Source organism: Coffea arabica, chromosome 9e (assembly GCF_036785885.1).
Source record: "Coffea arabica cultivar ET-39 chromosome 9e, Coffea Arabica ET-39 HiFi, whole genome shotgun sequence".
NCBI classification, from domain to species: Eukaryota; Viridiplantae; Streptophyta; class Magnoliopsida; order Gentianales; family Rubiaceae; genus Coffea; species Coffea arabica.
The window spans coordinates 31,682,356-31,707,735 of record NC_092327.1 but is presented as its reverse complement, the minus strand read 5'-3'; the positions used below and the strand labels follow the sequence as shown (position 1 = coordinate 31,707,735).

The window sequence follows — 25,380 nt, the reverse complement described above, 5'->3', positions numbered from 1 at the left end:
GCAAATTATGACACATATGATTGATTCTAAATTGATTGATATTCTAATTAATTGATTAACATTTTGTCAATAATTAATTAGTATCTCCTATTAGACAATGATTAGTGATTGATATCCTGATTAATTGATTGATATTTTGCCAATAATTAATTAGTATCTTCCATTTGTTAATGATTGATTGATATCTACTGTTAATTGATGTCTTATTCAACCACTTAATCAATCAAATCAATCAATTAGTCAGAAAATATTATTTCAGTTATGAATTTTGGCAAGATTTCTTTGATAGAAGGAAACTCTAGGGATTTTTGTATTTGCCAGTAAGGGTCCCTAGCCTAACCTCTAAATAGCCTGTGGTATTCTATCAATTGTACATTTTTTTATTAGGCATAGACGAGAAGATCCTGACTCTAAATTCTCCTTTTACACTTTTTCTTCTTCTACACATATACATAGTTTCTTTGTCCACATAGATAAGAACAAGGCAATACAAGGAGTAGAAAGGATTAATCTCTGTTCAACAACAATGGCTGGAAGTAAATTATTTATGTTTCTGCTGCTTAGGACAATTTATTTGTACTTGTTTGGTTTACATTACTCACATGGGCTGCCGACTGCCGACATCTCTTTGGCCAGCTTCATTTAATTTCAGCTGTTGCATTCAGTCCTCTGGGTCTACATAGCCAAGTAAATCTTCATTGTGGCTACCTATTGCAAATCCAAAAATCTCTATCAGCATTTCCAAACTTTTTATCATTATACATTTCCACACACTAGGGAAATAGTGAAATTGTATACAGGTGAATAAAAGTGAGCAACCGTTTACCTGTCTTAGTCAAAAATACATTTAATTGATATAATATATTTAGGCTATCATTTTGGTGACTATATATATATATAGAAAGATCTCTGGTGGAAGACTTTTGCCTTTAGAGACATTTAGAAAGGACAAGAGAATTATTTAGAGGCATAAGAGTAGAGCTGGAAAATGTTAATACTACTTTTGTAAGATTCAACATGCAAAGTTTTATGGGTGTTTACTCATGAATAGATTTTTTATATTTATCCATTAAATTGTGTTATTACTTGCTGCTTGAAGTTAAATGTTGAATTTTCTAATCAGTTAATCCAGTTGACAATATTGAAATTTATGACATACGGCTTAATTTGTTTCCACTTAGTTTCCTAGTAAACAATTTCAAACTAGATTAATAGATTTGGGTCAAAGTTGGACAAGTGTCACACAAAGAGAAGGCCCGCCCAGCGATCCATAATTGAATTTTTCTATTATTCTTTTGCTGCTAAGAAGATCTTTAATTTAGTTCTTCTTCTTACATCATAGTCAAGTGATAATTAAGTCAACTCTCACGTACGTACATTGATTCAAACAATTTAACAATTTTCTATGACTCCTTAAGTAACAATAACAATATTTTCAGGCTTACTATTATCTTTTTTAGCTGAGGTATGCATTGATTGCAGTAGTCCAAATTTGTAAATCATACATTAATGGATAAGTTTTGGAAATAATTATATCTTCGTAGAGATATGTTTCAAAAAAAAAAAAAAAAAAACACTAGAAAATGACACTTTTCATTTTATATCTATGTTGATGCGTCTTTATATGACTAAGAAATGTTAAAAGGTTTCTTCTCTTGCCAAGTTTCAAGAAATCTGTATGATATCTATGAAACTGTGAGAACAGTCCCAACTTGGCGTGTCATTTCTTCTTAAGATATATGCCAAAAACGTGTTCACATTAGTAGTCATTTATGATAAGTTGAAAAAACGAAAATTTGCAAAGTCAAAATAATAAAACCAGAATGCCAAGGACGATCATCAACTTGCTTGTATACTTTAGAGCGTTAGTTTGAAATTTCGTGGGAGGTATTATATCTGCATTTGCTTACTTTTCCTCCAGTTTTTGGGGTCCCATTCAGCTTTGTGGACACTTCTAAGTTCTAACACATATCTCAACTCATGCTTCTGTTTAGATGCCTCAGTTTATGGTAAAAAAAAAAGTTTTCTTTTTTATTACATCAAAACCAGTTAACACTAATTGGATCAAGGGTCTCACAAGTTGAGTCATGTTTATATCAAATCAATTCATATAATTCTTATTATTTTTTGGTGTAAACTCATACAACTTAGATATAAATTTGAAGTTATAAAGTCATACAACTAAATTGGCGATTATACCCAAACTGTATGAATTTACATTAAATGTAATGTGAATTACCCAAATGTAGTATGAAAACTCAACTTATGAGGGGCCTAATCCAGACTAACCCATTACTAAAAGCCAGCCCGGAGCAAAGTAAAGATCCAAAATCCTTCATAAATAAAAATATTTGTTGGTTAATATTATGCTTTGAAGTGTCAACTATCAAATATTTCATTAAGTATTATGCACTAAGATGATTTGCTGTGCTACAGATTCATTGCTCTCTTTTGATTTGGTTAGTTAATATGATGGTCTCTTGTTCCAAATTGAATTTCCAAGCCTTAATAAAGATATAAAAGTATTAGGCAAAGTGCTTAGCGGGAAATATATGAGGTTCATTAGATCAATTAACTTCAATATAAGCAAAGACTAGAGAACATGTATGCCCATTAATTTTTTTTTTTTTCATCTAGAATGTACGACTATATAAGTGGGAAGAGTATGCAGATTTTGAAATTTGTCATATTGAAAAAGTAGCTAGACATTAATTTGTAAAAGAATAAAAATGCAAGATAAGATTTCAAATATGAAAGGAAAGGTAAACTTTAACACTATCTCAAAACTTGTCTCCCTAAGAATAGTATAATTGAAAATCTAACTAGAATGTCAACTAACGATTTGGAATTTTACTTTGACAAATTCATGGTCAAATGATGGGAGGTTTAACTTTATCTTACAACCTTTTCTTTTCAAACTATGAGATGTTATACCTCAAATACTTCTTATAACCTTTTCTTTTTAAGAGATTGTTTGAAAATGATAGCATTCCTACTAGTCTAAGTATGGTACACAGTGATAGCCAGCGCCAATATTCTTATTTTGTTGGCAAAGAATCAGATTTCCAATGTCTACACAGCCACCTAAGCTTCATAAGTGTTCCGTAATACAAGCAGCAATTGTGTCACACTTTGTGAGACCAAATGATTCCAGGAGATTGAAAACAAAGGAGGAGATTAGGGAACCAGAGGGAAAAGATTAAGAAAGGGACAAAAAGGAGCAAGATGGGTTGCAAAAGGAAGGAGATAAAGATATGACCATTTTGGAAATTTTGGTTTGTTTTATGAGGCTATGCTATGGTGTGTTTGGATAGCAATTATTTGGCCAAAAATGATTTGTCTGTATGATAAATATATTTTCTAACACATTTTTTTATCTTTCCAATCATCTTTTTATCTTACACACATCACATTATAAAAAGTACTACATTAATTATTCCAAATAATATTTCAAATAGTCTTCTATTCCAATCTCTTTCTTATTGATTTTAGTTTGATTGGAGTAGTGTGTCCTAAATTAATAGAACAAGGTGGTATATTGCTACAATTAATTGTTTTGAGGGCATGTCACAAACGGATGATAGTTTGAGGGTATATTGTAGTTAACCCTAAAATTTATTATCACAATCAAACCAAACTCTTTTGTAAATTGATACGCGGTTAAAAAAAAAAAAAAGTACTTCTAAAAGAGATTACTCGTCTTCCTAGGTTTAACTAGAGGTGGCAAATCAACCCACTTAATTAAATTTATCCATACCCGCCCATGAATAGATGGGTATGGGTATCTTAAATTTTTGTATATGGGTATAAATGGGTTACCCAATAATACCCATTTATTAAATGGGTATTATTGGGTAACCCATCAAACCCAATTAACCCATTTAGAATTCTTTTCCCCCCAAGTCTCTTCTTTTCCCCCACCCATTTTTTTTTTCAAATTTTTCATGTTGTCATGATGTTAACTACTTTTGTTTCATTATTATTATTATTATTATTATTTGTTGGTTTTATCTTATTATTTTATTTTCTCTTTGTTTGTTAACTTGCTCATTTTTCAGCATTACTAATTTATGATAAATTTTAGCCTATTTTCTTATCTTTCTAAAATGAAAATTTATATTTATATATGAAAAAAATTTTAGGGGTTCAAAATTTTTGGATTAAGTTTTTATATTAATTTTTATAGTACTTAGTTCAAATTTTTATATTCTTATTATTCAATTATTAAATAATAGGTAATTTTCTGACATAGAGTATAAATGAAAAAAAATTGGTAATTAAGTTTATTGAACATTATAAATAAATATTTAAAACTAATGACGGGTACAAAGAGTGGTATAAATTGGTAACTTAGTTTGCAAAAATGAATTTAAATGAGTTTACAAAAAGTTAAAATAAATGGGTTATAAATGGGTAATTGGATTACCCAATTCATTTTTTGACTTACCCATTTATACCCATCTAATTAAATGGGTATAAATGAGTTGACTCACTTATACCCATTACCCATTTTACCCAACCCAAACCCGCCCAAGTCACCCATTTTGACACCTCTAGTTTTAACAAAAGAAAAAAAGTTGTCTGATCCCTTTCTTGTGTCATAAGAATAACGATTTTTGATCCTGCTCTTCAAAGATTTCTAGTCTTACATTGAATTTAATTTTTTCTAGATTTTTCAAAACTTTTGATAACATATAATATAAGTTATAAAAAAAGTGGTGGACGGATAAAAATAAAGGAAGGCCATTGTACTGATTAAATAGAACGTTTTATGGAAATTTTCAATTTGGAAAGGCGAATATTTTACTTTAGCTCAACCAATAACGAGTAACTCTGATATGGGCAGATTTGATCAAGAAAATGCAGAAATTGTACTTCAAGATCTATTACATGTCCAAGACCTATTGTTCTTTTTGGCATCTATTATTTTGGCACTAGTCTTTTTGGTTTTTGAAAAGAAACCATTCGATTGATCGAAAACTTGGGCTCACCTGTTTATCCCTTTTTGTACAAGATGCTGCAATTGGCCCAAGACTTGAAGCAAGACATGGAATGGACCATCACATCCACAAAGAAGGCCTGTTGGACCTAAATCACTTAATAAGCTTTGTTTGGACCCACATCCCAGGTCGCGGGGGAAGCCCATGGGATTGCGTAGTTGGTCCAACCCTGTTAAAAATTACTTATCCATAAAGTTGTAAGTTTTCGCTGTCTAACAGACTTTTTTTGTGCAATTATGACATTGAAATACAAAATTTTGGAGAAAAAGTTATTGAAGTTTAAAGATATAATAGTGATATAAAGAGCTATTAAACTTAAAACATTCCCTCCCTGTCCCCGTTGATGATCATAAGGACATGTTCCGAGTCAATGTGTATACCATAATAGGATAATATACACTGACAATGTATGGACTATCATCGTTGGATTCATGACATATGTATAAAAGTTGAATTTTAAATTCAAATTTTGTATAGTTATCGTTCATCTAACGCTGATACTATATATACTATCAATAAAAGAAATATTAATCCACAACAATATCTTAGCCAAGTTTTCTGTGCATCAACTTGGTTAATCCAATAATTACACAAGAAAAAACATTTTAATCACATGCTCCTATGACTCTGATCAGCAAACAATTTTCAATTTGCTAAGCAGACATGAAGCTCACTGTTTCGATTGCTATTTTTAGAATTTTTTTTTTTTAGAAAAATATATCGTAACAATTTGATGTATATAAAGTAAAAAAGTGATTGGGAAATGTGTTTACGAAAAAAGTAAAATTTTTTGACAAAAAGTCACAATCCAAACAACGCGGACATGGTTTGTTGTCTTTCTTTAAGCATTTAATTGTAGTACTTCCTCGAGAATTTAAGTATTTGCACAATAAGAAAACGGTGTTCTTGTATAACTTCAACCAGCACTTCTACTCCCTTATGTTTAATGTATGCTCTATGCAATCCTGTGTGGAGCACAAAGAAACTTTATGTATATCATTCAATTAATGCAATGATTACAAACTTGAGTAGTCTTCTATATTCTTCAATCAAAAAGCCATGAATATATAGGGTTAATTGCAGTTTGCACCCCTCAACTATTCAGTGATCAGACTTCGCATTCTAAAGCTCTAATTTCCTCAATCAACTACCTTAACCTTTTGATTCTTCGATCGATTTTAAAATCAAGCTAAATTAGAAGTATAGGATGCACATTTCAATGTGGAAATAGTTGGGGGTGCAAAGTGAAATTAATCCATGAATGTACACCACTTTTGCCTCTTTAATACGCAACCAACCATTCGGTATTATAATGCTGGAAAAGTAATGCTCACAATATCCAATCATTAACATGACATTTTATACTAAAACCATTGATAGGATAAGGCACCTATGACCAATTATCATTTGTTGCTCTTTACTTTCTTCCCTTCCTCCCTTTAGAGGTCTGAAGGTTCAAAGTAGGGATGCTCTGTTCATTCCTGAAGAAATTTTGTGGATCCACCATAGTCTTCACCTTCACCAATCTATCAAAATTATTCTTGAAATACTTGACCCCATAAACTTGTCCTTCATTGTACCTATTCTTACCGTTGTCGGTGGTTCCAATATCAAGGTCCCTATAATTGAGAAAAGCCTGCCTGGGATTCTTTGACACAAAAGGGGTCATGAAACTGTACAAATTTCTTGCTTCCCCCACATATTGATTGATTAAATTAGGATCTGCATCTTCCCAATTTACTGAATACTGAATCTTGAAAATGATCCCTGCCCTATGAGGAAATGGTGTTTCATTCTCAGGAATTTCGCTCATTCTTCCACCATAAGGATTGAAAACAAGTCCTGTTTTTCCAAGCTGAACCATTTTCTTGAACAGTGATACTAATCCATCTTTAGGAATGGGGTTCTGTACATAATCTGACTTTCTCTTCAAGAAGATCAATTGATCATAAGCCCTGCTCAATAGTACTTCCTTTGCTGTCCCAATCTTGTAGTTATACCACCAGAGCATCGTATCAATCCAACTTGTTTCCAAACAATCACTTCTCTTCAATCCCAGTTCAGGAAATCCAGTATTCATAACAGAGATCAATCTGTTTGCATCTCCAAGGAAATGTCCCATGAATGTCAATCTAATGATTTTCTGACCCTTTACTTTTCCAGTAATGGGCTGCACAAGAACTCTAATAAACAGATCGTTGTTAATTTTGTCAGCAACATTTTGCCATTTGTAAAGAACATCTGTTGCATTCTCTGCCTCAGTCTTCTGCACATTAAAAACAGTGTGAATTTCTGGCACTCTGACTAACCTGATTCTATATGCCAAAACAACACCAAAACTAGCACCACCACCACCTCTAATAGCCCAAAACAGATCTTCTCCCATTGCTTTTCTATCCAAAACCCGGCCGTTAACATCGATAATCTGTGCATCAAGAACATTATCCACCGTCAGGCCATATCTTCGCAACAGTGAACCGTAGCCACCACCACTTATGTGTCCACCAACTCCAACGGTTGGGCAAAGTCCAGCCGGAAATCCAAGTATATTACTCTTCTCCCAAATTCTGTAGTACAGTTCCCCAAGCGTCGCGCCGGCTTGTACCCAAGCAGTTTCAGTTGCAGTATCAACATTAATGGACCTCAGATTAAACAGGTCAAGAATGATGAAAGGGACATCGGAAACATATGAAAGACCTTCAAAATCATGACCGCCGCTTCGGATATTTAGTTGCAGCCCTGTTCCTTTAGTGCACAGAATGGCAGCTTGGACATGTTGAACTTGCAAGGGTGTGACAATTATGGATGGTTTTCGAGTAGTTGGAGTGTTGAGCCTCTTGTTTCGAACATAGGCATCTAAAACAGAACTGAATGAAGCGTTTGATGGGCTATACAGAATTTTAGAGATCTGGTTACTTGGGATTCCGTTTCTTGTTAGACAATATGCAAAATTGTCATGGATGGTATCTGAAGTTGCTGAAAATGGTTGTGAACTGAGAGTGATAAAGGAAAGGAGAAGAAGAAGAAAGGGGAACATTGTAGAAGGCAATTATTGTATTCAGATTGACTAACTGCCTAAGATGGTGGTTTCTTTTTTGTCTTGTTCTTTACCCAAATCTCATAACCGTGTAATTATACTTTCCCCATGTTCCTGAATCCTGAGATGTAAATCCTACTCATATTCTTGCATGCCACGAGTGATGAATTTAGTCTTCATCGGGAAAAGATGCCTCGAATGAACTGGAGAAGTTTGTGTAATTTTTTCTTTTTAGATACTATAAAAAATGGAGAGAAGAAGAAGAAGAAGAAGAAGAAATGGGAACATTTTTAGTGGCCAATAAGAATGGCATTTCAAGTTCAACTGGATGACTGGATGACATAATTCTTACAATATTTTGAGAGGAAAATTTCAGAAACATCCCCTAAGGTTTCACAAAATGTTGCCTACCTCTCTTGACTCTTGAGGTTTTCAAAATCACGTTTAGCACCCTTAAAGTAATAGTGGTACCATATCCCAATATCAAAGGTGAAGAATCATCAATAATATCCTGATATTTAAATTTTCTAAACTTATTTTTCTTTCTCTATATTCTTGCTCTTTTTTTTAACAATATCAATACATACATACATACATACATACATACATACATATATATATATATATATATATATATATATATATATATATATATATATTGAATTGCAAATGTCAATGAAATATAGGATTTAATCAATGAAATATTCTGTGCATTTGAAGAAGAAGAGCTATAGGTTCTTTTTTCCTTTTTTTTTGTGTTTCACAACTATATTTATCTATTTATTTATTATTTGTTCCTATTTATATAAAGCGCGAGAGAAATCAACTAACTAAAATTCCGGATGCCGTAGTTTTTCAAATTCTAACATTTTCCTTTTTACAAGAAAATTTTCATTTTTCACACCCATGAAAAAGTCGATTTATTTCGAGTAAATTCTCTGTATAATATTGAAGTTGAATTTCATCTATTGCTAAGATTTTTTTGCTTAAATGTATGAGTTTTATATGTTAATTGCCTTCAACAGTAGGGGACGTTTTATTTGTAGAAATGGTCTAAAGAATAGTATTGCTTTTATTGTCTCTTTGTATAATAGAAGTGACTATTGGCTACAACATAAATTATTATCCTTTCACCCCTCTCACTTTTAAAATAGTTCCAATTTAGTGTTTTTTTTTTCTTGCTTTGTAAAATGTTCATTTTTTTTGTAGCCTAAGCGTATTGAGGGCACTAAAATAGTCTCTCTCCTCTAACATGAATTTTCTAATATTACCAAAATGTCACTTCGAGGGTGCTAAGTGAAATTTTAAGAACTTCAATGGAGCTAAATGTTATTTCATAAAACTTCAAGGGAGGTTTCTAAAATTATCCCACACTCTGAGTAACTCGTACAATTTTAGTATGATCATGATTTTATATCCACTTGATTGTATGAGTGGCAAAATTATAAATAGTATTTGTAATATTACCATATGTTTGAAAGGTTGTACCGCCATTCCAGTCGACCCCTATATTTAAGTTTTAGTGTACTTGGTCCGCTGTAATATTCTAGTCATTTCAATTTAATCCCAAGGAGTCAACCACTGTAATATTCTACTCATTTCAATTTAATCCCAAGGAGTTAAACTTGGCTTCTTTCTTTCCTTGTATTCTCGTAACGGTAATTATACGCTAGTGTACTTGTTTCCGTGCAATATTTGTCAGTTTGGAGATGTGAGGCAACAAGTAGAATGAGAATTTACTTGAATAAGAATGGGTAAAATTGACAATAAAACTGAACAGGAACTACCACACAGTTAATATTCACCAATCATTTTTATTGTTTTAAGACTTACTCATTGTGTTTAGTTTTTAAAGTCAAAAGAGGTTTTAATTTCTTTGTAATGACATCGGTTTCAGGAATACTAGTGGGAAAAATATGCAATGAAAAAATATAGAATAACAAATTTGTTGCAGCAAAACAATTCATTACAGAGTATTGAGATTTCCTATTTTTTTTTTATTAAAGTTAGTAGAAACACATGGGATAAATATAGTAATAGTAGATAAGTGTAGTAGTAGTAGTTATGTGATCATGGGGGTATGGAACATTAGATGGTTGTATATTACTCTATCATGCAAGGGCAAAATTAGAATAACAAATGATGGCAAATTTTGTTAACATCAAAGTCATTGCTCATGCATTATATATACTAGTTCTAAAGGAACACGCGTTGTTGTCCAATTTAGATGCTATTTTGGGAATTAATTTTGTATAAAATTTTCATTACTTAAGCAAACTATGGTAATTTAACCGTTTCTCCTATCCAATGAGGGTTTTAGTAATTACAATACTTAGAGAGTTAGAGGTAGTCATTTTGTCAAGATATGTTTAGATTAATTATGAGTAAAAGTAGTTATAGGTAGTTATTTTAGCAATTTGTATTTAGATAGTAAAGTAATAAGTGATTTTAATAAGGGTAAAATTAAGAGTATATAAAATGACAAAAAAATGCTTACCCCAAATTTCCACCTCTGCCCTTATATATAGTGTAGATGTACTAGTGTTTTTTGCACACTCTACATGTGTGCTTATTCCAAAAAAATATAGAATTAATTTTTTTTTTTGCAATAAGTTATTGTATGTGAAATCATGTTAGAGCATGCATTTTTTTTTTTTTGGGAAATCTCTAAAACTACTCTTTTTTATTTAGGAAGTTATTATATTTCAAATCATGGTAAAGAAAAATCGAGGATATGGATAGTTGGGAGAGAAAAAGAGGGATCTTGAGTAATCTAAAAACTACTCAAGAAGATTTGATATATATAAAGTAAAAAGATAATTGAAAAATATATTCACAGATAACATAAAAAATTTTTTGGTGGAAAATGGCTTTCCAAACAAGGCCTTACTTTAGAAGATATTCTTGGTATAACACTAAATGACACAAATGTTTTACACCAAAAGAGACCTCTTCCATGTAGACATAGACTGGCGGGTAAGGAACACACTATGTGTGTGCATATTAAGGAGAAAATAATGATGTGCAAGTGATAAAAAATAAAAACAAAATCTTCAATTGACCTAATGAATAAAGATTTATTATTTGGCAACAAAATCTAATATATTAAATTTAAAAATTTAATATAAAAAAATCATAAAAATGAAACAAATAATTAAATCAAACAATTATTTATAAGCTGTTATGTTTATAAACACGTATATCATTGGTTGCGTGATTTTAGTGATCGAATTGTAGTGGGTTAGTAGTGAGAAGTTATTTGAAAGATAAAAAAAGAAATTCTAAAAAGTGACAACATATTATTTACACCAAACCACTTACTTTCGCTTTTTTATTGTAGAAACTAGTGTTAAAGGCACACCAAATATGTGTGCAGTTAAGGAATAATTAAAATGAATCAATTTTGTATAAATTTTGTTTGTTACATATAAAAATTTTTATATAAAATTTTCATAAAAGAAATTTGGTTTATATGATTATAGTAATTTGGTAATTACAATATTTAGGGTGATTATAAATTGGAAAAATGTAATTAGGTGATTAGGGTAAAAATTAACTACCATTACTAAGGTGATTAGGGTAAAATTGAAAATTTAAAAGATGACAAAAATGTGTTTACATCAACTGCCATTGCTAAGTCATTTTATATGGTATTGTATAGACTAGTGTTAAGGGCACACTTAATGCGTACATAATTAAGGAATATTTAAAATGAATCAACTTTTGTATTAATTTTGTTTGTTGCATACAGAAAAAATGTGTATAAAATTTTCATGAAAGAACTTTGGTTTCCATGATTATAATAATTTGGTAATTACAATACTTAGGGTGGTTATAAGTAGTAATATTGGCAAAATATGATTAGGTGATCAAGGTAAAAATTAATTTTTATAAGAGTAAAATTAAAAGTTCAAAAGATGACAAAAGTGTTTATACCAACTACCATTAATTAAGCATTATATTTTGTGTGTGTGTGTGTGAGAGAGAGAGAGAGAGAGAGATCAACCAAACTAAAAATGATTGAAAAATTAGAAAACTCATACTAAATACAAGCAAAAAATAGTACAGATAGCACCAAAGAAAGCAACAAAGAAATCACGCCATGCACCTATGAAAAAGCTATTGCCGACATAAAGTATTCCCACGTGAGAAAATAACGATATTAAACGAAGGGGAAATGATCTCGTACAAAATGTTGTCGGCAACTTGGCATATCTTTTATTTAATCGAAATGTTAATGCTCGATAAGAAAATGAGAATGGATCATCTTTCTTGAGTTAATTGCAGTGAACCCCAGGACTTTTGAAGAAGTAGCACTTTGGTCCCAAAATTTTCTAACAGGCACTTTAATTTATCCCAGTTTCAAGTTTCTTGAGCAAGATGCCCTCAAAATACATAGATCTTATTTTTTTCATGCTCAATTCATTTTTCATTTTCTTTTTCTCTTGCTTTTTTCTTTAGCCCAACTTATTGTTTATATATCTTGAGTTATTTCAGTGCATTAATAGATCTTATTTTTTTCATGCTCAATTCATTTTTCATTTTCTTTTTCTCTTTCTTTTTTCTTTAGCCCAACTTATTGTTTATATATCTTGAGTTATTTCAGTGCATAAACCTATGTGTGGTTCTACCCTTACATACTTAAATGTAGGTGGAATATTGTAAATAATTTACATAATTTGCTTTTGCAAACCTAAGAGAAATAGCAAAATTTTGAGACATGACAATACAGATACTGTAGAAATAAAGAAAAAGAAAAATTAGCAGGCAATCACTTGACATAGATTCACCGAGAAGGGGAGAGCTTTTGTGAAGAATGAAAATGAATAAGAAATGGCAAAGAAAATGAAAAAAGAATAATAGATGGAATATAATGTTTTAAAAACATATTTTGATGCCACTTTTGTCCAAGAGCATATGTTGTTGAAAGCCAAATAGGAAATATTTTAATTAGAAACAAGTAACGATGACTCAAACTTAAATTGGGGATGGATATATGTGTGTGTATATATGTATGCATGTTTTTTTTTCTTTTTTTTTTTATTTAGCTTAAAGGTACTTTTCTAATCAAACTATAATTGTGCAATTGCTGGTTGAGAATTAGACTTATTATGAAAAGGAAAAAAAATGAAAAAAAAAAAGAATAGAGAAAAAAGAAAAAACTTAAAATAGTAAAGGTAATGTTGTCCAAACTTATCATTCAAGGGAACAAAATATCTATTATTATAGCTTAAGGGGTAAATTGCAACTGCATATATAGTTCGTGGAGGGTTTTTTGCATTTAACTCTAATTTTTATTTCTCGCTAACTAGCTGTATATATGACAAGCTTGATGGTCGCTTCGATTAGGGAGACATACACAAGTTCACTTTTTTTCTGTTCATCTTCAATTATGTACTCAAACCTATATAGGCTATCTGGTAACCATTTGAGAGAATATAACAAGAGAAAAAGAAGCTTTCATTTTCAAAACCTCAAACTTTGATAAAATACACGCATGTATTTCATTTCATTTTTTTTTCTCACTGCATAAGCAGATCAAAACCTCAAATTATTTTCACATAATGTGTTCGTGAAAATGTGAGGTAAAAATTTTTCATAAAATTCGTTAATTTTTTTTTTCAACAGAAAATCACAATCCAAACAAGATCCAAGCATTGCACTTGCGCTTGGTCAAGAATCTGATGCAAACACCGTAAGCACGATGGTCATACAAAGGACCATTGCTATTAGCTTTGAAATTTCACCAAAATTTGGGAGTAAGGTTGCAAACGAATCAAGTTGAATCAAGTTTTGTCTAATTAAATCGTGTCTCTACTTAATTCTACCAAATTTAATTTTGAACTCGAGTTCAATGAACTCTCAGTGTAAAATTTGAATTCGAGTTTGACCTTAAATTCAAGTTAAGTCGAATTGGAGCTCGAGTTTAAAAAAAATAAAAAATAATTATTTTCAAAAATGAATAAAATAAAAATTTTTAATAAATAATAAAATATTATATATATATATATATAATTAAGTCAACTCTCAAGTTAATGAGCTGAGAATTTTTAATTTGAATTAGAACTCATCGAATCCCGAGTCAAATTTTGACTCAAGCTACTATTCGCAATCGCATGCGGCTGGCTCCTATCCAGCCCCATTGAGAGAATACGTGGACGAGTTGTACAAGGAGCTATATGTATTACTGCAGTAAGAAGTTCCATCATATAGTTCAGTTACAGCCTTGCGCTGTACCTAACAATATAGGTATCCGATTGTCAGTTTGACCAAGTAATCAACTTTAACATGGGAGGGGGTGCGGGGCAGGAGCGGTCATTAGGCTGCGCTGTACCTAACAATATAGGTATCCGATTGTCAGTTTGACCAAGTAATCAACTTTAACATGGGAGGGGGGTGAGGGGATGACCGCTCGTGAACTGTTCCTGCCCCTTGTCCGAGGATTTTTAAGATCAATTAACGAATTTATTATCTTATAGACTATTGAACATATTACTTGAATAATACGATATAAAAACTAACAACAACGTAGTAAGAAATCATCAGGATACACGCATTGACCGCACGTTTTTAGCACGAGTGCCGGGTGCCACTTTCATGGCGTTTTAAATCGATATAATCACGTAATTGAGATTTGACCGACTGTAATTGCATTGAATCTAGTACAACATGACTATCAACCCACCGCATTGGCTCAGATACTTGTACGAATACGGGGGGTGTGGGGTTTTTTTTTTTAATCCAAAGACGTAACTAAACTTGAACTTCTTATTGAGGTCCCAGAGATAGTCGTTCACAGACGATATTATTGAGATCCAAATTTATTGATACGGCTCTGTTTGGATTCAAGAGTTTTTTAAAAATTAATTTTTTAAAAATTATTAAAATTTTTAAAAAGTATTCTAAAAGGTACTATAAAAAGTAGTCTAAATTTTTTTAATGTTTAAAAAATATCTCAAAATATATTCTAAAAACTCTTCTACTCTTAAATATTTCAAAATATATTTTAAAAATATTCTAAAGTATACAATAAAAATTCTGCTATAATAAAATTTTTCAAAAATACATTCCCCTAAAAACAACTAATCCAAACGAAGAATCATTCTCCCAAATTCCTCTTATTGAGATCCAAGAGACAATCATTTAGAGACGATTTCTGAACAATTGTCTCTCAGACCTCAATAAGAGGAATTCGAGACTACTGGAACGGTCATTCTAATGACCATCCTTGTCTCGAATTCGGTACATGTACAATATGACGATCGATTTGTTCAACTTCTGCCACAGACGTGGGACTAAGATTGTCACTATTTCGTTTTACAATCACTTCTTTTCTCCTAGGCAATCTTGTGATTGGCAATCAAGACTTTCTTGAAATACATCTAGTTGTTTGCGGTCTTGGTGAAAGTAATGATAGAATTTGAAATTAGAGTACAGCTGGAAATACTGAAGAATTGCAGAATAATATGCGAGGGAGTGAAACATACGTTGACCATAATAGCCACTGGTCATTTGGTCCGGTGGTCATCACCATAATGGTGATGCTGGAGGTCAGGGATCAATCCCTGCCTTCCATAATTTGGTCACAATATGTGGCTGGTCTTAGTTGACCATCCCCTGCCCCTTCCCCTAGATTAGGCTAGAATAGGTTATACAACATCTATCGTTGCGACAAAAAAAAAAAAGAAACATACGTTGGGTTGGGTGATGATGGAGTTGCTTTCTTGTGTAAATAAGAAGATGGAAAAGTATTGAAATGATTATGGTTTTGATTGTGCATGTAGCAGTTTTAAATTCTTATTAATACGGTATGAATATTCTGCTTTCGTTCATTAATTTAGATTGTAGATTGAATGAATTTCCTTCCTCCCGTTTTTCATCACGGGATCTTTTCTAATTTATTTCACAATTATTTAAGAAAGAATTAATCTTTTATACACTAATAATATATACATTAGCAGGTATAGAACACATGCAAAAAGTGAAATTTAAATTCAATTGATATTAAATAACACGCATCCATATCAAGTAATAGATAAATTGTCAGGTATATAAGATTAATTCTTTGAAAAATACCCATTTGATTTCTTAGGAACCAATCTCCAGCCACGCACCTATACTGGCTCCATTTGGAATCTTGAAAGATTTCTTTTTCCCTTTTATTTATCCTATTAAAAAAAGTAACATGTAGATTAAACTATTAAAGTATTTTAAAATTTTAGAAAAAGAGGGTCTAGGCCATTATCACCATCGTAATACTGTATACAAGACACCTGATTTTATTTTTTAATTGTCCAAAAAACATCATAACTTAAAGATGAATAAAGTTTAAGGAATCAACAGAGAAGCAAAAAACAAATAATACACAAAAAATAAACAATTTGTACAGCTATTATTAAGAAAAGCATTGATGTTAATATATTTCAAGTTGCGTAATTAAACTGGTCATCCTTTCCTATAATGATGCATGTCTTTGTTTCAATCTCTCATTTCTTTTTTTTTTTTCCCCTTTAGGTTTTTGTTTAAATTCTGCTTATTTTTTCTAGAACTTTATATGAATGTAATTTTTATTTCTTCTATTTGTAAACTAACTTTTTACCTTAATCTTTGTAAAATTTTCATTCTTTGTTTTATATATCTTCGTCCTTCATTTTGATTGTTAAAAACATACCCCCATATAATCTTAAGTTAGCCATTTTTGTTAAGTCATAGAGTATTTACTATTTGACTAAAGCAAATTTTGAGTCCACAAAAGATCTCTTTATAGGAAAGGATTTCTCAAATAAATAGGGGTAGATGTTAATGTACATTATAAATTATTGGATTACTTTTTTATACACTGATAATGTATACACAATCAACGTTGGATACATGATAACTTATCTATATTCAAATGTTGCTCATATGTCATGTAGTCAACCGTCATAGTATATACATTGTCAGTATATATAAGATTTAGGATGTGTTTAATAAAACTGAAATCTAAAAATTGAAATCTGAAATTTGAAATCTGAAATTTGAATCCATTAAGTTATTAAATTATTAAGTCCTAAATCTGATACATTTGAGTGTATATCACATTAAGTGATAAGTGAATAGTTTATCACTTATTTTTGGAAACAAGCTTTGCCTATGAAATTTAATATCACTTAATTAATTCAAATGTTTAATTTTTCATTATCAAACGCATTTAAGCATATTAAGATTTGAATCAATTAAATTTAAGTGCTAAATGAAGTTATCAAACAAGGCCTTACTCTAAATTATTTAGTGAGTTTTTATTATTGTATTATCATAATAAAATCCATATCTTTATTATTGACTAATTGAAGGATATCCAGTGAATTGCACCAGGTAATTAAGAAATTGATTCTATATTCAGTTGACAAGGTCATAAATCCATCTTGTGGAGGCTACTGGCATCAATAAAAAAAAAAGGCTGAAGAAAAGTAAAAGCAATGCTGTTGAATTGAAAACGATATAAAGACAAAACTAATTGGGTATCCTAACACCAATTTCGCCAAGTTGCTATCAACTGCATCATGATTCATGAACAGATCCAATGCAAGAAAATGACAATAAATTTGACAATCACAAAGAGAAGTGAGTGCAGAACTGCTGAAAATGTTATTGTCAATTATCCACAACTGTTAAAATGTGGGAATTTACACTTTACTACTGTTGATTTATAGGGAATAAATCGTTTGATAAATATCTGGTCAAAATCAATTGACAATTGAAAAATTAGAAAAGAAAATCCTAAATAGAAAAGGATTAGAATCCTGTAGGACAATCTGGTTGACCTTTCTTCTTTTGAACCGTTAATTATTCTGGGTGCCTCTATGAAATGAGAATGGAATCTTTCGTTTATTTCTTTCTTTCTTTCCTTTATTCAATCATTTATTCACTTATTTATTTTATTTTTTTCTGAAGAGAATGAAATATTTTTTTTATATAGAAGAAATAGTAATATAATAAAAAGTGACACAAGATGTGGGACAGAAGAGCCGTTGCGATGACTTTAGCCGGCAAAAATCAGCTTATGTCCTTTTTGTTTGTTTTTACCCTTTTTTCAACTTCTTGTAGTGATTATGCGTGTCTCTCTCTATGTGCGTGTGTATATATATGTATATAGATATGTATGTATGTATGTATATGTATATGTCTATGTGTGTGTATGCATGCATGCATGCATATATAACAAGCCTATCAATACTTTTATAAACGTAGCTTTAGGCTTCTAAAAACATTTATAACAATATTCTTTTAATAGTTCTTGCAAAGCAGTGCTAAATCAGAAGAGGACAAGAGGATCAACACATATTACCAAATCAATGTCCAATGTGTTTTACTCTTCTTTCAACAGAAAAGACACTTAACTTTGGAGATTACTGCATGATTGCAGCTGCCAAATGTCAAATTGTAATCTTCAATCCACTAATCAAGCTGAATGCCTTCCAAGTTTCATTTTGCAAATGTTCCAAGCATCAAATTTCTCGTGGAAGACCCCGGGCAAGCTCAGAAAAGTCGGTATATTCTGGAGACACCGGACAAAGTCTACCTGCAAAATGACAAGCGAATTGACTCGTCTACCAAAGCCACTGGCCTTCACGGCTTCACATGTATTTGCGTGTAAATTGCACTACATGATCTGACATTTTGACTTATTTTGTTTGAACCCTCTAATTCTTGATCAGATGGTACGCGAATTGGGGGAAAAATGAACTCCAGTACCAATTGTTTCAATTAATGTACAAAGGTTTTCGTCAATTGTCAATGTATCTACACAAAATTTCAGAAATGACTTTATCAGCATAACACATTGCGTATACGTTGGTGTCTTATTCATGATCGTAATCGTCAAAATTGAAACTTCTGAATGTCCATGCAACCATTTGCGGCCTAGATAATCTTAATTTTTGTAATAACATATGTTCTTTCTTTCCATAACAAATATGACTTCATTTGGTGAAGTATTATACGTTGTGTGTCCCTTGTATTATTAGCCCTTAGTGATTTTTGTGGGCACTAGTTTTCCTTTGATGTAAGGGATAATTTCAGAAATCTCTCTCGAAATTTCTGACAATTTCACCTAGTATCCTTGAAGTTTTCAATATTACAAATACCTCCCTGACCCTACCAAATGACTATAATACCCTTAACATATTAATATTTTTTCATGCAATTAAACAATCCACTCCTAATTTTGTTCATATCAATACATCACACAATTAGACAATAAATGAAAACAAAAATAAAATTCACCAGTGGAATAACCGATCATGTCCTAAATATAATAATAACATATCAAAAATTAATTTTAGCTTTGTTTGAAGGATCTAGAGATGAATAGAAGAAGATGTAAATTGGATTTAAAAAGGATAGGGCTAGTATTGATGCTCAAACATTTGAGGGAAAGGACGCAATATTGATGTGGTTATTGAAATTTTTGAGTTTGATAGTGAGATTTTTTTTTATTTCTATTGAGGTTTTGAAATTTAAGGATTGATGGTAGTAATGGTTATGGTGATAATAGTACTAATTTGAAATGTGGTAATATAAAAGGTTTAAAATAGTAGAAATGAGAATTAAAAATGAATTTAAAATTTTGTTCATGTTCTATAGTTTTTGAATAATTTATAAGAAGGTAAAATGAATTTCACAATTTTATGAGAATATTTTGGGTTATTCATTCAAAATTTTGGCTATTAAATAGTTTTTTTTACTAAAATGGTAAATTTGGGGAGGTATATGTAATTATTCAAATCTCAAGAGAACTAGGTGAAATTGTTAAAAACCTCAATGGAGGTTTATGAAATTATCCCTTGATGTAATGTATAGGTTCAATTGACCAACTTATCAAATACAAACGCTTAAGTGTGAATCAAAGTAAGTTGTAGGAGAAAAGCCTAATTACTAAAAATTTTTGGGCTTTCCGAGGAAATGAGTAAGAGAGCTTGACTAGAAGCAGAAGCTTCCTCTGTCCCCTTCTGAGTAATATTCAATACCGTGTGCGGTGATCCCTGCCTCAATTTGTGTTCATTTAGAACTTTGAAGTGGTCCAATTCAATCATAACCACACATGTGCAATTTGGTACATGACTTTTGCTTTGTTATTCCGCCAGAAAAACACGTACAAATCAAGTTGAAGGAAGGTTCAGACAACAAGGCAAGAATAAAACAAGTGGGGAATGGGGTATTGTGACTGTACAAAATTTGACAAGACGGCTAAGTTTAATGGTGTTAAACTATTGATTTTTTAATTATATTTTTATTTTACGTATATCATATCAATACGATATATTTTTCTAATAAAATTTACGGAAACTTGCATCCAAATGCTAAAAGTTATTGAATGTGACAGTCATATTGCTCTGTCACCTATCCATACCCACTTCAAGTTTAAAAAATTTACTTCTAGGCTTTCAAAAAATTCAAAAATTTTTAATGTAGGTCCATATATGCCCCCAAAGAAGAAATATTAAAATTTATAAAATTCTCTTTTATATCTACATCCCCCAAAAAAAGAATTGTAAATTTGAAATTCTTGTATTTTCACAAGTGTTTGACTTAAATATGGATCCTAACCCATATATAAGTTGTCGATGATTCTAAACTCAAATTAATAGAATGATTTTTACTACCAAATTTAAGCAAAATTTAAAATTCAAACCATATTTAATAGAGAGAAAAAATAAATGTACATTGTCAGAGATTCACCTTGGGGTTTTGAAGTTGCCGCTACATACCCCCATCCCCCCTACATCCATATGCTTGACTTGTGGATGATTGCATACAGGGCCCCTTCTGCAGCAAATGCGGGAGGTGACGGGTTCACTTGTGCAGCAAATCACTGTCCAGACCACTTGGACAATATAGGATTATCACTAGCTTTGGCTCCATTATTTTTTGTTAATCAAGGATTTTAAGGCCATATTTTGCCTTTTATATCTTGTCTAGAACTCCCCCCTCTCCCCCTCCCCTTATGGACTTGCTAATCTCATAGAGGCTGATAGGAGAGGATTTAATCATGTAAGCCTTGTTATTATTGAATTTATGCACTATCTTGTCGTACTAAAAAAAAAAAAATTTAAATGTTGTTCTACTTTTAATCTGCATGAATAATGGTTTTCTCTGTGTTAGTTGTAACGGTATATCTTGCAAACTTGTTTGTGTTGGATAGATATAGTTGGAATATTACAAAAATGTTAAAGTCCAAGTGTGGCTGTACTATATAGGAAAGCAAAATTGAGAGAAATAAAAAAGAATAGAACGAAATGAATCTTAATTGGTAATACGTTTTGTGTATAATAAACAGTTTACGTGTTCAAATTATCAAAAAATAATTGAGAAATTATTGTTGATTCTTTTTAAAAAAATAAAAATGAAATAACATAAAAGGAGGGTAGAACAGTTGTTTTTTTTTTTTTTTTTTTCCGAGCGGCCGGGTATAACAGTTGGTCCTTTTCTTCTTTAGTTTAACTAACGTCACTTACAGGCCATTTGCATTTAGTTTGGCCCTTAAGAAACATTTTCAAGTTTCACTCGAGATGTTTCCATTAGTTGCTTTTTTTTTTTCTAATGTCCATGATTATGCCAACTCGAGAATCTTTTGTTAAATGAAATAAGTACAAACGAAATGTACTAAGTAGCAAAAATCTAAATATTTTATTTCTAATAATTATTGTCAAGTGTAAATTAATCCCATACACCTCCTTGGCTTCCTAGAATCAGAAATCTTTTAACCTATGCCTACCTAGAAAATCTTTTTTGTAGATGGAGTATCACAGGCTTTTTATAAGTTATGTTAGGGACCCTTACTAAGAAATATCAAAATCCCTACGATTTCTTTCCATCAAGAAAATCTTACCATAATTCATAACTACAAATAATATTTTTGACTATTTGATTGATTTGATTAATCATTTGATTGAATAAGATACAATTAACCAAATATACCGGACAATTATTATTAAATAGAAGATACTAATTAATCATTAATTGAATGTTAATCATTAATTAAGATATCAATTACTTGAGAACCAATCATGTGAGTTGTAATTGTCTTAAAAAGATTAGTTTTACGTCTCTGTGAAGGAAACGTCAACGCATAAACATATATAAAGCATCAATAAAGTGGACCCCAATTCTAGGGAAAAAAAAAGTGGCCCTTAATTGGTACAGCATTTCACGTGCATTTATGGATGCAAATTCGAGTCACAAAGGTTAAGTACAATTATACTATCAATCCTTTTTGAAAATAAGATATTTATAACAATGTAAATGGTATAAAACGAGTTTTAGTAGCTAATGGAAACTAGTTAAGAATTAAAACGGTGTCTTCTTCTTTTTTTTTTTTTTGAAAAAGTGATGTTAATTTAAAGAAAGTGTCTAAAACATACTAGGCCAAAAATAATACCGGGTAGAAAAAATCTTTGTTGAACATTATACAATTAGCCAACGCGGCCTTTATTCATTCTTAGCTTTGTCAATCTGTATCTGTCCTTGTCTTTGCCTTCGTGGGATTACATTGGCCTAATATTTTGTCGACCATTAATTCCGTGGTCAAAGTTTAGGCCTTCAAGGGAATCTTCACGGCAAAATTTCCGGTTCCCATTACATTTCCATCAAAATTTTCGCAGTTTCGACCAGCCTGCATTCTGAAAATCTAGTTGTATATTACCCAACTTTAACAGGTATATAATACAGCTCTCCTTTTGTTCTGTCCTGGTGCTTATTTGATAACATCCTTGGAACGCTACTATTAGAACAACCTTCAGTTGCCAAATTACATGCTGTCCCCTACCATGTTCCCCTTTCTTCTCCTTCTTGTTCTTTTCCCTTTTTTCACTTCAATTTCTCAACCCTTTTGTGTTGCAGCTTCAGATTCAATCTATGACAATTTTGCAAGTTGTCTAACAAAAAATGGAATCCCAAGTGGCCAAATTTCTAACATTCTGTATAGTCCAACAAATACTTCATTCAACTCTGTATTACAGGCCTACGTTAGAAACCTTAGGTTCAACACATCCAGTACTAGAAAGCCATCCATAATTGTCGCACCCTTGGAAATCCCACATGTTCAAGCAGCAGTTTTGTGCACCAAAGGAACGGGGCTGGAGCTAAAAATCCGTAGCGGCGGTCATGATTATGAAGGTATCTCGTATGTTTCTGATGTCCCTTTTATCATTCTTGACATGTTTAATCTGAGGTCCATCACGGTTGATATCCCGAGCGAATCTGCTTGGGTACAAGCCGGGGCGACCCTCGGGGAACTTTACTATAAAATTTGGGAGAAGAGCAAAGTATATGGATTCCCTGCTGGTCTTTGCCCAACTGTAGGCGTTGGTGGGCACATCAGTGGGGGTGGTTATGGTGGAATGTTGCGAAAATTTGGTCTTGCGGTAGATAATGTTCTTGATGCACAGATTGTTGATGTTAAAGGCCAGGTTTTGGATAGAAAGGCGATGGGGGAAGATCTTTTCTGGGCTATCAGGGGTGGTGGTGGTGCCAGTTTTGGGGTTGTTTTGGCATACAAACTTAAGTTAGTCCAGGTGCCTGAGATAGTAACTGTCTTTAATGTTCAAAGGACTGAGGCAGAAAATGCAACAAATATTCTTGTTCAGTGGCAGAGTGTTGCTGACAAAATCGACAATGGTCTCTTCATAAGAGTTCTTGTCCAACCAATTACTTCAAAAAGTGGCAAAAGTAAGGGTCAGAAGATCATCAGGTTAACATTCATTGCATTGTATCTAGGAGATTCAGACAGTCTTATGTCTGTGATAAATGCTGGATTCCCTGCTCTGGGATTGCAGAAAAGTGATTGTAAAGAAGGGAGCTGGATACAGTCAATGCTATTCTGGTCCAATTTTGACATTGGGGCAAAACCTGAACTTCTTCTTAACAGAACTTCTGATGTCAATTTCTTGAAGAGAAAATCAGATTATGTCCAAACCCCAATTCCTAAGGATGCACTGACTTCAATCTTCAACAAAATGGTTCAGCTTGGAAAACCTGGACTTGTTTTCAATCCATATGGTGGAAGAATGAGTGAAATCCCTGCAAATGAAACACCATTTCCTCACAGGGCAGGTATCATTTACAAGATTCAATACTCAGTGAATTGGGACGATGCAAGCCCCAACATAACAAATCAATACCTCGAGCAAGCAAGGGAACTATATAGTTTCATGACCCCTTATGTATCAAGTAATCCAAGGCAGGCTTTTCTCAACTATAGGGATCTTGATATCGGTACAACTGATAACGGGAAGAACAGTTATAGTGAAGGAGAAGTTTATGGGCGCAAATATTTCAAAGACAATTTTGACAGATTGGTTAAAGTGAAGACTGTGGTAGATCCTGAAAATTTCTTCAAGAATGAACAGAGTATCCCAACTCTGCCCGCTAGGTCCTTTCGTAAGAGGAGGTGAGGAAAGTAAAGGTATAAGCTACAAGTCATCAATGGTTTTACGGTTGTGTGACATCTTGATCATGATGACCATACTTCTTTTGCAGTTATGACATTGAATTGCTGGTTATGCAGTAGATGGAAGTAAAGCAGCTGAATTCGATTTCATTGATTACTATTTGATAGAATAAGATTCCAACTCGAAATATGTTGTCAATTGATTATACGGATGATTTTGTATTTTGGTTTTGGAAAACAGTGAATTTCTTGAATTTCTTGTATTGAATCTCGAATGATACTGAAAGTAAAAGACAAGTATAAAAAGATATAAAAAATCAAATAAGATACACTTGTATGCATATTTATCTCTAGTACTTTTACGGGAATTTCTTGCCCTATACAAATTGAAAAAAAAATGTTAACCTGGCCTTAAACAAAGAATTTTTCGCGTTTTATTAATTTGATTTTTTTTTTTAAATGCTTGCAATGGTAATCAAAAGTGAACTCTTAATACAAGTTAGTTCAGTTGATAACGTCCATCACAAGTTAATTCAGTTGATAATGTCGAATAACCCACTTGGTGAATATAGGATCATCACTGGCTTTGCCCCCTTTACTTTTTGTCAATCCAGGCTGTTAATGCCTTATTGTACCTTTTATTTCTTGTTTAGAGCTACCTCCTCTCCTCCTCCCCCTGCGGACATGCTAACCTCGTAGAGGCTGATAGGAGAGGATTTAATCATGTAAGACTCGTTACTACTTAATTTATGCACTACCATGTCGTATTAAAAAAACTAAGTGTAAACGTTATTTTACTTTTTAATCCGCATGACTAATTTTTTTTTCTGTGTGTTAGTTATAATGATATATCTTGTAAACCAGTTTGCATGGGGTAGAGATAGTTCGAATATTACAAAAATGTTAAAAGTTCA

At 31.8% G+C, this 25,380-nt stretch overlaps 2 protein-coding genes across 3 annotated transcripts; one reads left to right on the top strand and one right to left on the bottom strand.

Annotated features, from left to right (window-relative positions):
- Nucleotides 1–6,272: 6,272 nt before the first annotated feature.
- On the bottom strand, nucleotides 6,273–8,360 carry LOC113710492 (berberine bridge enzyme-like 21). The gene has a single exon (XM_027233530.2). It carries the CDS (start codon nucleotides 8,035–8,037, stop codon nucleotides 6,418–6,420), a length of 1,620 nt encoding a protein of 539 aa, XP_027089331.2. The 5' UTR covers nucleotides 8,038–8,360; the 3' UTR covers nucleotides 6,273–6,417.
- Nucleotides 8,361–22,701: 14,341 nt separating this feature from the next.
- Nucleotides 22,702–24,720, top strand: LOC113710735 (berberine bridge enzyme-like 21). 2 transcript variants are annotated; one of them, XM_027233850.2, is made up of 2 exons: nucleotides 22,702–24,466; nucleotides 24,556–24,720. In XM_027233850.2, the coding sequence occupies exons 1-2, from the start codon at nucleotides 22,830–22,832 to the stop codon at nucleotides 24,584–24,586; spliced, it is 1,668 nt and encodes a 555-aa protein (XP_027089651.1). In that variant the 5' UTR covers nucleotides 22,702–22,829; the 3' UTR covers nucleotides 24,587–24,720. The 2 variants fall into 2 exon arrangements, with proteins under 2 accessions (XP_027089651.1, XP_027089652.1); XM_027233851.2 differs by having other exon boundaries at nucleotides 22,703–24,481.
- Nucleotides 24,721–25,380: the final 660 nt, after the last annotated feature.

Excerpts from the sequence above, each read along its gene's own strand:
- LOC113710492 (XM_027233530.2), bottom strand. The coding sequence starts at position 8,037 with ATGTTCCCCTTTCTTCTTCTTCTCCTTTCCTTTATCACTCTCAGTTCA.
- LOC113710735 (XM_027233850.2), top strand. The coding sequence starts at position 22,830 with ATGCTGTCCCCTACCATGTTCCCCTTTCTTCTCCTTCTTGTTCTTTTC. Across the intron at positions 24,467-24,555 it reads AGGTCCTTTCGTAAGAGGAG|TTATGACATTGAATTGCTGG; the intron begins GTGAGGAAAGTA and ends CTTCTTTTGCAG.